The 12,410-nt window shown below is 33.8% G+C and overlaps 1 protein-coding gene across 3 annotated transcripts in view; it reads left to right on the forward strand.

Moving 5' to 3' along the window:
- The window catches only part of MAP3K7 (mitogen-activated protein kinase kinase kinase 7), a 69,704-nt gene extending 58,534 nt beyond the window's left edge, over positions 1 to 11,170 (forward strand). The window contains exons 13-17 of one of the 3 annotated variants that reach the window (XR_009223560.1): positions 698 to 803; positions 5,362 to 5,423; positions 6,129 to 6,244; positions 8,066 to 8,843; positions 9,623 to 11,170. Coding sequence is in view for 1 of the 3 variants with exons in the window: in XM_058566619.1 (XP_058422602.1) it covers positions 698 to 803; positions 5,362 to 5,423; positions 6,129 to 6,244; positions 8,066 to 8,246 (465 nt within the window). In the remaining 2 variants the exon portion in view is untranslated. The other 2 variants (XR_009223559.1, XM_058566619.1) reach the window with 2 other exon arrangements.
- The last annotated feature ends 1,240 nt before the right edge of the window (positions 11,171 to 12,410 follow it).

A 12,410-nucleotide genomic window follows, 5' to 3' on the forward strand; every position in this document is an offset into this window, starting at 1 on the left:
TGTTTTCTAGAATTTGATAATAATATGCCCTATGTTTAATTTAATATTGTAGATTTTCTCTTATTTTTTCTGCTTGGGATTTGTTGTATCTTCCGTCAATTCTGGAAATTTTTTATGGCTTCACAGTAGATATATTTTCTCCCCTCCATCCAGAGCTACTATGAAAACAGACAAATTTACTTGCTATCTACTTTTGTAGGATAGATTTTTTTTCATAGTTCCCTCTTCCCGTGAGAGTGAAGCCTTTCTTGGGCTTCAGCTTTAAGCAAGTCTTACTCCCATCCTGCAAAGGCGCAGACTTCATGCCTGTTCCTCTGAGTGCGGCAGGCTGTCAAAACAAAAGCTATAGGTCGTTGGTGTTCAGTTGAAATTCCCAGGGCTAGCAGCTTAGGTACTTGCTAGACTCATGATCCTGTTTTATGTCTGGTTTCAGAGTGTTTCTCTTACTTTCTTGCAAGCTCGTCAATGTTTAAGAGGTACTGTGTATGAATTCATATAAACTTTTTATATATGTGTGTGTATATTTTATATATATATGTATATACACACACAATCTTTTTAGAGGATTTATTTTTTTGCAAGAGTGTTTCAAGATCTCTACTGATAGAAATGGAAGTCTGTCCTTTGCCTTATAATGGAAATTTTCTCTTATCATTTTTTTTTAATAAAAGTCACCATTTGTCTCTTCTTCCTACAGGTGAGCAGTAGGTCATCCAGTCCTAGCGTCCGAATGATCACTACCTCAGGACCAACCTCAGAAAAGCCAGCTCGAAGTCATCCATGGACCCCTGATGATTCCACGGGTGACCAGTCTATTTCCTCATTATAGTTGTGAAGTTGAATTCATCGTGTTTATTTTCATTTTGTTTTGTTATTACTCTGATTTTTAACAAGGCAGGCATTGTACAGTAGTTTAGATTTTCATATTAATAGATCAAATATTTAGCAATAAACTTACAAATGTCTTTTTGAGTACTGAGACAGAGACCACCTTGCCCTCTGTATTTTTTTTCTCCCAGATGCTAAACATATGTTTTGAAGAAGGTTTGTTTTGGGGTTTTTCCAGATAGGAAGATATTATATTTTTGATACTTCAGTCTGTGATTTTCCTGTTATGATCCATACAACTGGATGACAACAGTAAAGTCATTATCTTTTAAATAACTAAGATCAGCAGAATGGTAAAAATAATTATCTTCATTTCAGTCTTTTATTTTAAAAACACAAGATATCATGTATTTTAGTGAGAAAAAAATTTCTCACCATTGACCTTCTGAATCATTTTTAACTGATAGGGAGACCTCATGTCAGTTGTATAAATATTCTATTAAATAGCCTTTAAAAAGCCTGTTAAGAGTTGTTAAAACTCCCTCACATAAATAACTAGATAGTCAAAATATTAGTGTTAAAATCTCGTGATGGGGTCTGGCCCCGTGGTGTGGTGGTTAAGTTCACGAGCTCCACTTCAGCAGCCTGGGTTTGTGGGTTTGGATCCTGGATGTGGACCTACACCACTCATCAGCCATGCTACAGCGGCAACCCACATACAAAATAGAGGAAGACTGGCGCGGATATTAGCTCAGAGCTAATCTTCCTCAAGCCAAAAAAAGAGGAAGATTGGCAACAGATGTTAGCTCAGGGTGAATCTTCCTCAGCAAAAAAAAAAAAAAATCTAGTGATGGAGTAGTTTTATTATGGGCAAGCAGGAAATTATGTGCATAGTGGAATTAACTTTTCCTTGGCATTCAGAGAATACCCTGGTAAATACTCATCAGTATGCTTCTATAAAAATTGTTATTTATATGTTATTATGTCAGAGAGGGAAAGATGAGCTCTTAGACCTTGGAAAATTAAACCATTTGGAATTTTATATAAGATCAACTATGTTATTAATAGCAGCAATTAAATTGAAATTGAAAAGTCAGCTTTCTGTTTTTACAAACTAAAATACTGCTTACAAGTATTTATAGATATTTGGCATGGTTTAGTCAAGTTCATAATTTAATTTAAAAAATTAATTGGGTAGCTTTTCTCTGTGTCGTTAAGATAGAACTATGTTTAGCCACGGGTGTACTCTCTAGTTTTAGTAAGTTTAAATTTAGTGGTGGCAAAAACGCCTCTGAGTTTCACCCCTAGCACAGCCCAACCTAGGATTGTCCAGAACATTCACCACTGCTCAGAACATGTGCAGCATTCATCATGACGTGCTTCTCCTCAGAGGAAGACAGGGAAATGCTCTTGACAGATTTGATCACTAACCGTCAGGTACCGTCAGCTCTTTTTGGTTCTTAAACCCTCTGGTGAGGGAGTATTCACTCTGACATTACAGCATTTGCCTAGACCTGGTACTCAACTTGGCAGGGCCTCCTGACTTCAGCCTAGGCTAATCTAGACGTGCCATTAACATGTGGCAGATTGTGAATTCATGAGGGTAAAATCAGAATTCTCTTATGTGCCTCTCTGTTAACTGCTGTGTTTCCACTTTATGTGTTCTCCCACCCTTCCAACCCCCATCTCACTTTTTCTTTTCTGGGACCTAAAATACCACCAAATATTGATAGCTAGAAACCATACCTAGGTCCAGGTTGCAATATCAATTGGATTTTGTCTTTGCCTTGAAATATATTGCAAATATGTGGTTATGATTTTTAAAAAATTTTGAATGTAATCTTAAATCTGATATTCTGGTTTAAGTTTATAATTCACGAAGTTCAGCTTTGCACTATTTCTAAGAAAAGTATTGATAATCAAGCTAATAGAATAAATTACAGGGAAGAGATAGGTAAAGGCTTTGTCTTTGAAGGCCCACAGACTCAGGAAAAAATTACAAGTGTATATGTAGGTTAAAACACCTAATTAATTCGATTTTTTTAATTTAAAAGGGGATCGGTTTCTGTATATTTTCAGAGAAAAATAAAGAGCATAACGATTTAATAATCATAGCACATAATGAGTGCTCTTGGGTTTCTATTTATCATATAGTGTGAGGATAAAGAAAGGCATCCATAGCCAAGCGCAGCTAGTGAGAGAGATGCGTAGACCCAGTAGAGGGAGCTGCAGAAGGGAAAACCTCGCTAAAGAGTTTCTCCTGTGCTTGGTACTTTGCTTAGAGAGAAGTGTGAGACATGGCCCATTGCTTACAACCTGATTAGAGTCATAATACTAACACATTAAAAGTAAACTCATCATGCTATATAATAAACTACTAAATTTGCAGTACAAGCTGAGTGCTTTAATAGTTAAGAGAGAAATCAGTTAGATAAGACCTGGCATAGTCTACAACTTTTTCATAAAATAGTGAGACTTTTCTTTAGTCATAAAGCAGAAAGAAGACAGCATTCCACGTGAAGGGAACACATACTTAGAGACTATGAGATGGTTATAAGTATTGTGTTTGAGGGGCCAGAAAAGATATTGCACCTGATTTAACCAAACAAATGTGTCTCAACATTCAGGAAAACAGGTTCGATTTGATTAGCAATTGAAACATTAGGAAAAAAAACTTCCATGGAATAAGCTTGCTATCCTGTGATCACTTATTGCTATTAGAGACTAAAAGCTAAATTTCAGTTAAAGTGTAATTGAGAAAGTGAAATCTCACTCTGTGGTTTTAGAGAAAAAATGAAATTCAGTAAAGACCTTAAATCCCCACCATCAGAGGGCTTTAATTGTTTGAATAGCATAATCCTTGGACTTTTTTTCCGCCCCCAGAATGCTGTGAAACAGTGATACTTAATTCTGAAATGCATATCGGGTACAGGGTACTGATTTAATAAGATATCAAACATCAGAGATTTAAGCAAGAGTAATAGGAGTGGAAATGTTAAATTGAAAAAACTCTTTCAAGACACTTAATTTTTCCTATAAAGTCAGAGGAAAATCATTTTTAATCAAATTTAATTTTATGGAAAGTAGTGTTCCATGGGAGCATAGTTTGCAACTACTGTTGTGGGTGAGAATAACAAATTAAGTGTATTTCTTATTTAACCCTTTCAGAAAAACATTTATGTTAGTATATGATTTTAGAGTTAGTAAGGCTCTACTGGGCAATACTACTCGTTCTTTCTTTATTGCACTTCAGTATTTAATAAACATTACTTTTTCAATCTGAAATACAAACTTAACTATTTAAAATTGCCCTTCCTTCCTAATTCTCCATTTAGTATTAATAACAATAACAGTAATAATAATAACCATCACCACTACATGTTGAGTGCTTACAATATGCCAGCATTGTATGGTGTTCCTTATATGCATTATCTCGTTTGGTCTAATTTAGCTTAGCTTTTGGAGTTACTTGCAAGCACATTCTCAATGGCTTAAAAAAAAAAAAAAAAAACTAGAATGTCAGTCAACAATAAATTAAAAGGTTACTGAATCATCAAACTGTCTTAATTTTTTATTGCATGAGATGCCGTACCTTGCTGTCCTGACCTTGCCTTTACGCACAACACTCTTTCAAGGAGTGACTTGTCAGAAAAAGGGCTGAACAACTCACTTGTTTAGCTGATTTATTCTCTACTAACAGTGGAAAAGCAACTGCTTCTGAAATAGAAAAGTCCACATTACTTCACATTATCCTGCCTGCTTCTGGAACTGTGTACATAAATGTTAATGTTGGGAAGGGACCATCTCATGTTCCTTGTACAAGTTGTTATGGCAGTTTTACCCCTTTTGAAATACAAACAAAAGCTATCTATGCAAGTAATTTGATGAAATTGACTGGTTGTTTGAATTAACCCATTTAACTCTTTTGGGCATGACACTGAGCCACAGTTTCCATGTTGTTGGTATGGGTGATATACTCCCGTCAGTAACATCTCTCATGTTCTGCAGTGATTCTCTTTACGAGAGGCAGAATAAGGAGCTCACACTAGCATCTATATGAATTGAAGATGACTCACTGGAAGAGAATGTATCTCTTGCTTTTCCCCTTTCCCTGTGAAGGAACACTTATGTTGCCAGAGTTGACACAACCTTATAGTAAAGTTAGCGTGCTCAGGGAAAGAAAGAGATGTGAGATTTGATTAGGTGGGGCAGTGAAGACTGAATTTAAAATGTCAAGGCCTCGCATCACTGGTTTTGTTTTTACTTAAACAAGGGCTTACAAGCTTTAATATCACTCAGTTTGTAGCCAACTTAAATTGTGAGTATGAGAGGATGGTTGCGTTCTGATTATCTCTAGTAACTGGATATCCCGTTTACCTTTAGAATTCAAAAATAGACTTTTTTTTATTACCAGTAGCATTAATTTTTATTTTACCTTAGGAAAAAAATACCAGCATTTCATGCATTCTTTCTTGCTTTTTGTTTACAATTATTTATGACAGAAAATAAATAAAATACATGCTTGAATTCCAGATACCAATGGATCGGATAACTCCATCCCAATGGCTTATCTTACACTGGATCACCAACTACAGGTAAAAGAGTACTTTTCAGTGAATGTTTACTTTTTCCTTAGAAAAATTTTAGAGAATTTATCTTTAAAGCTGACAGTTGTGTTCCTGTCATTGTATATTAGTGTATTTATGCTTTCAGTTGGCCTCCTTGAACTTTTTAAAATCAAGTTAAAATAAATGATTCTTTGAGTTAAGTTAACCAGATGTAAAATTGGCAAAATCATATGTTCTTATTCTAACGGTCATCTTAAAATACTCCTATGTCTTTGTTTAAGACTGCCAAGAATAGCATTTTTGCTCTTTAATTTTAGTACATTAAAATATAAAACTCATATAAGCTCATTTCTACTTAATAGATTTTGTGATACATTGTCATGTTCATATTGACTGAAAATATAAGTAATGCACTTCAGTGTCTCCTCATGAGTATGAGAGCTATAAACATCTTTTGGTATAATACAGTCTGGCAACCTGAAATGTAAAACCAGAGGCCAAGAGTCATGGTTCTCTATCACTACGAAAGTGTTAAAACAAGTATAAATTTAAGTTCTGAGTTAACTCTGACAAAAGGACACTGAGATTTTCTAGGGCATAGTTGAACACTTATTTTTAAAAGGTCATTGCTTTAGTGCTATAAAAATATATCAGTCTCTGTCTTAACTCTCATCTTAGCTAGATATTGAGATTTGATTTAATTATGTTTTAACATTCCTGATTTATTTTCAGCCTTTAGCACCATGCCCAAACTCCAAAGAATCTATGGCAGTGTTTGAACAGCATTGTAAAATGGCACAAGAATATATGAAAGTTCAAACAGAAATTGCGTTGTTATTACAGAGAAAGTAAGTTATCTTTTATGAATAAAAATAAAAACACAGTAGTGTTTTGAGTTTAAAATATGTTAAAGTGCAATATTGTTTGAAGACGTGAAAACTATATAATTTTTAGAATTAATCATTAAACATATTTCTGACTTGGAGATTTTATGTATGTTCACATTTAAGTTTTAAGCACTCTGGCTTTTCATACAAAGCTCAACCCGTTTGACTGTATCGTATTGTATTAGTACTAAGGAAAATAAACTGGTACTACATAAACGTGTTTTATGTTCTCGGTATTTTAAAGTTAAAAGCTATTTAGATTTATTATCATAAAGATTTATTGTTTCCTTGGACAAAGGTAAAATAATTTGATTTACTAATGTTCAGTTGTGCTTTATCTTAGAAACATTTGTATAGATATATTCCTTCCGAGTGTATGTTTAGGAGGGTAGAATTACTCATTAGAGGGCTTTATTTCATACCTGTGACTGTTTTTCTGGGAAGTTTTATATTCAGATGTGTTTTTCTGAGAGTTATAGAGACGACCTTCCTCCCTTTTTTAAGAAATACAGTACAATTTCCATACTCCTTTATTTTCAATTTCTAAAAGAAAATACTTCGGTTTTCTTCAGCATGCGCCTCATGAAATTTTATACCTCTGAAGCTGATTTATGGTGATAACTAAAATGAAGTGTTGTAGGAAAAAAATCATGGCAACTAGATGTATATACATAGTAATAGGATTCCCTCTATTAATTTGAATCTAAATAAATGAAAATTCGTGTTTTCTAAAGTAATTTCTGGAAAATTTTCTGTTTTTACTTCCAAAAAATGGAAAAAAATAGTTTCATCACAATTTACTGATACAGTGATTTAAATGAATTCAATTTAGTATCTTAAAGGTAAGGCTAGATAGGAAATAAATATTAGAGTCTGCACATTGTAGAACTGGTTATAGAACTGCTGGCACTCCATGTTAAAAAAAAACTGTATTTCTTATTTCACATATTTAACCTACACTTTTTTCATGCTTTAATCATTTGAAGGAGGAGTTCTGTGCTGGAAAAGACAAATGGTAGATTGAGGGGATGTGAAAATTTTGACAGTTTTAATCAATTTTAAATACTTTAAATGAGAAATATTACTAGGAAATCTTTTTGAAGACTTTTCATTAATTATTCACTCATATCCAGTAGCTTTGCTTTAGAAGCTAATATTTAATATCCTCCAAATAAAAGAGACTTTAAAAAGTTTATCAGGCTAGAAAAGACTCTGATGGTCTTTCCTGAAAATGTTTGCAAAAGTGAGTAGCTTCAAGGTGGTACTTTGTATTGTTCTCACTGTTTTAAAATAGGAAAGAGATTTAAGTTAATAGCGTCTATTTTAATTAGCTTGCAAATGTTCTTTTAGCTACAACTTTGCACTATAGTTAAATAGGATTGTGACTTCAGAATATGAATATAAGTACATGAGTATAAAAGTAGAATGTGAATGATGAAAACTTGTGTTATTTTCCTGTAGTCAGATAAAGCCCTTCCCAGCCTTTTTTCTTCCCTCCTACACAAAAAGGTTACCAAATAAAATTTTCTGAAACTTGTATTATGTTTCATCTGTTTTCACTCTTTGTCCAAGTACTGTTACTTATTTAAAAGATTATGATATTTGTTGGTTACATTAAAAGAGAAGATGATAGTTTCCATTTCAGCCCATAATTATATTTGAGTAGTGTATAATGATAGACCCAGAATAAAAGTTCTAATTAATTGAGCTTTCATCATCGGCTATTTAAGTATGAATTTTTCCATCATGTATAATATTTTATTATGTGGTGGTTGTTTTTAGGCAAGAACTAGTTGCAGAACTGGACCAGGATGAAAAGGACCAGCAAAATACATCTCGTCTGGTACAGGAACATAAAAAGCTTTTAGATGAAAACAAAAGCCTTTCTACTTACTACCAGCAATGCAAAAAACAACTAGAGGTCATCAGAAGTCAGCAGCAGAAACGACAAGGCACTTCATGATTCTCTGGGACTGTTAAATTTGAAAATATGCAAAGAAAGACTTTTTTTTTTTTTTTTTTTTTAAGGAAAGACAAACCCTTATAATGACAATTCATGAGTGTTAGCTTTTTGGCGTGTTCTGAATGCCAACTGCCTATGTTTGCTGCATTTGTTTTATCGTTCATTTTCCTTTTCTCATGGTGGACATGCAATTCAACTGTCTCCTTGCATAATATGGGGGCATCTGTGACTTGAATAAGCAGCAGTTCTCAACTTCAGAACAGATGCAGTAAACCGCAGCTGTATATGCATGCTCATTGTGTGAAGGCTAGCCTAACAAAAACAGGGGTATCAAACTAGCTGCTATGTGCAAACGTTGTCTTTTTTTTTCGAGGTGGAACCTCAAGAATGATTTTGTTCTTGTATCTCATCTCAAAAAACAAATAATTTTTTTCCAAAATATGGTATATACCAAGTTAAAGACAGGGTATTATAGATCTAGAATAATTGGTACATTATAGAAATGCAGAACCTTTAGGGATAGTTCAAAGTGAGTGCTTTGATGCCAGCATCCTTGGATCAGTACTGAACTTAGTTCCATCCATAAGATATTTAAAGGTAAGTGGCGGCTGCTGTATTTAATAAAAGCATATTTCATTAGACTAAAATTTGACTATAATACATTGAACAAAATGGAACCTTTTTTTTTAAGGTATAAAGATTTTTAATTCTGTGATTGCGTGTATATGTGTTGAAACTGTAAAGCTTTTATGACTCTAATATTATTGTCTCTTAAATGAAATTAAAAGGTAAATGAACGCAATCCAGCTTAAATGATCATTCCTTCCTGCAATGATTATTGGATTGTTTTCTGTATATTTGAAAAACTGAAGAGAAATAATGGAAAATGGAAATAATTGCTCCAGCTAATAGGCTTGGGCTTAGTTTTCTTTTACGATACCAAATAAAAAACCTGGCAGATCAGAAGTTAGTAAGGAAGTTAAAAAAGTAAATATAAATTCATCAAGTATCCTATTTATCAACAGTGAAATAATTGATTTTCCTTGCAAGCCCTTCCTAGAATGCCTGCTGCCTTTCAACACTTTTAAGGGAATTTCAACACTTATAAAGAGAAAATTTATATTGTTAACAATAACTTTGCTACCAACTTTGCAAATAAAAGTAATAATAAAACGTCATTGAAATAATAGACTATATAAGCTCTATTTTTTCAGTTGGTATTAAAATAAGTCACATTTTGATACCAGTGCAAGGTATCTTTTAAATAAAGATGTCATCAACCTCATTTTTATAGCATTAATGTTTTATGAAGAGAAAATTAAAAATGAAAGCATAATTGCTGTGATTATTAGAATTATATCATGATTGTATTGTAGTTTTGCTCTATTTCAGATAAGCAAGTTGATCTAAGAAGTTATCAAAACTATTCTTAAAAATACTAAAGCAGGTAACTTTTTCTTCCATTATTTTTCCCTCTTCCCACTGAATTTTATAATGTATTCCTTGTGTATACAAGCAATAAAGGTAAAGGGCAGTTTGTACTGAACTGTGTCATTTTTAGCTTCTTCAAAATCTATAATTAGACAGTTTCTGGAAAATAAATGTCTACCATCACTTCATTTAAGGAAAAGAAGTGTTATTATTCCCAAATAATTTGATTACCTAGCTGAAAGTGATATTGGGCTCAACATATTAATAGTAAGATAAAACTGGCACGGAAAATAACTGTAGACTGAGGAAAAGCGGAACTCATTCATAGCATGGCTGCTTGTGTGTACATCTGTCACTCCACCAAAAGGGACCCCTAGTCAGTGTTCAGAGACTTTTCTAATTATCTCAGAGCATGAGATAGCCAAGCATGGATACTAAGGCTTGACTTTTCCATTAGGGTTTAGTATTATAGATTTCAGATTTTATTTCTACTCATTAATTTTGCTATACATTACATACTTAAAGGAAAATTTTATTATTATTATTATTATTATTACATGCAATCACTTCATAAAAATATCCAAATAGGTAAATGGAAGAAAATCGTAGTTTTAAGTCATGGTGCCCAATGCAAAAAAGGCTGTTGCACACTTGCTTGTTTGTTTACAGTGAGTTCCTGGGGATCTTAGGTACTGTAGTTGTCTTGGACACTGAGTGCAGTTCAGCCTTACTTGATTTTTAAGTAGTTGTGTTGCCAAGCTCATACTTGTTAAGTCCTGATTATCCTTGATAATGGGAGAAAGGTAGCAGGGATAATCAAAATCCACAGTGTCCTCACCCTTCAAACAAAGATGTTAACAAGGAGCCAAATTTTTTGTTAATTCTGGTTTTACCATTTCTTCTAACCCTTGTTTTTTTTGGTTGGAAATAGCAAACAGACAAGCAAGTGGCTAAAAGCAGTGTAAGAAATTCATGAACAATCCCTGAACAAGCCCTAATTACATTTTATTCTTGTCTCTGGGGAAAGAAAACAAAGCTTTTATCTAATCTAGAGGGAAATACTCCTCAGCAGTAAGAATAGCTTTTTTGAGTCAAATAAAAGTCGGTTAAGGATATTTACCTTATAGCAACACAACATATTGAAGAGATATGTTTAAAAGTTGTTTACAAATGTTTGACTATTTTGCTGAAGTATTTTAGAGTATTGAATGTCTTTTTTTCTCCAAGTTTTTTTTATGTTCGTAGTTTCCGCTCCTGCCTGTAGCCAGAGATCATAGACCTTACCTGTGAAATTTTGTTTCTTTCTGTAAGTGTATGTGGTTTTCAGCAGTCAGCTCCTCTCTTCAAATGGTAGGAAGTTCTGCTTCTGTCATTCAGAACATTTTATGTAAAATGATGTAATGCAGAAATCCTTGTGCATACTGTATAATTGAAGGAAGCTTTTTAGATTTATTTTTGTTTGTAATAAAATTCAGATTGTTATTCTAAACTTATTCATAAAAATGGTGATTGATTTATATCAGCAAACGAGCTGTGACGAGTTCCGCCCCAGCAGCATGTTTACCTTACACAAAATCGAATAAAAACTGAGAAGTCAGTATTCTCTAATACTCAACACTGTTGTAACATAATCATGCTTTTTGAGAGGCTGGGTGATTGGCCAGTTAACGTATCTCCTGCAGTTCAAATTTTTGGTTAAATGGATGCTCCTCACAATTTCGGTGAATCCTATTTGTATGAAGTACAACATGGCATACATTGCTAAGTGATTCTTCTCATTAGAAAACTGATTTCTTCTAGTATATCTAAGTTACATTAAGTATTGCATTCCTTTATAAACCCACCAGCCCCCCTACCGACACATGCGCACACACGCGCACACACAGATTCTTATAAACTCTACCTTCATTAGTAAATCAATCAATCCATTCACTCATTCCTTTAACGAATATTTATTCAGCACCTATTATAAGCCCACCACTGTGGCTAATACCAAGTTACATATCCATTTCAGTCACACGGTAGTTAGATGGTATTCCCATTTCACAGATGGGAAAGTAGGCTCCTAAAGGTTAAGAATTGTGCCTGAGTCTGCTTTTCCATCATCATCTGTTTTAAGCAGAATCTCATGTAAAGGGACTCTGGCCACTATCAGCCCATGAGGTGAAGAAGAGCATAGGAAAAATTTTAAATTGAATGGCAAACAAAGGAAGGGGAACATGAGGTCACTTGGAACTTACAGGCACCGGGGCTTTGTGACAGCTCTATAGATAGTAACACTGAGACACACATGTGTCTTTTAAACCCAAGTCTGTGCTCTAAACCTCTTTGCCATACTGTAATTTAAAATGCTCACTGAGTTTCAAGGTGCTTCAGCTTTCACATTCATCTATATGATGGGTGTGGTGTCTTCAGTCTCTTCTGTGCGCCCCCCGCCCCTGAAAGAGGTGCTAAAAATGGAAATACAAATAATGGTGTTGTGAGGCTTGGTCTGGAAAGAAGACTTGTTTTCCGCGGGAAAGTGACACTTTTTTTTTTTTTTTTTTTTGTATTTTTGCTTTTGCGCTTCTTTTTTTTTTTTTTGGTCTTATTCTTTGTGTTTTTGTTTTTGTTTTTGTTTTCAGTTTTATTTTATTTTTTATTACTTTTTGTGTGTGTGTGTGAGGAACATCAGCCCTGAGCTAACATCCATGCTAATTCTCCTCTTTTTGCTGAGGAAGACGGGATCTGAGC

This window comes from Diceros bicornis, chromosome 23 (assembly GCF_020826845.1).
Source record: "Diceros bicornis minor isolate mBicDic1 chromosome 23, mDicBic1.mat.cur, whole genome shotgun sequence".
Lineage (NCBI taxonomy): Eukaryota > Metazoa > Chordata > Mammalia > Perissodactyla > Rhinocerotidae > Diceros > Diceros bicornis.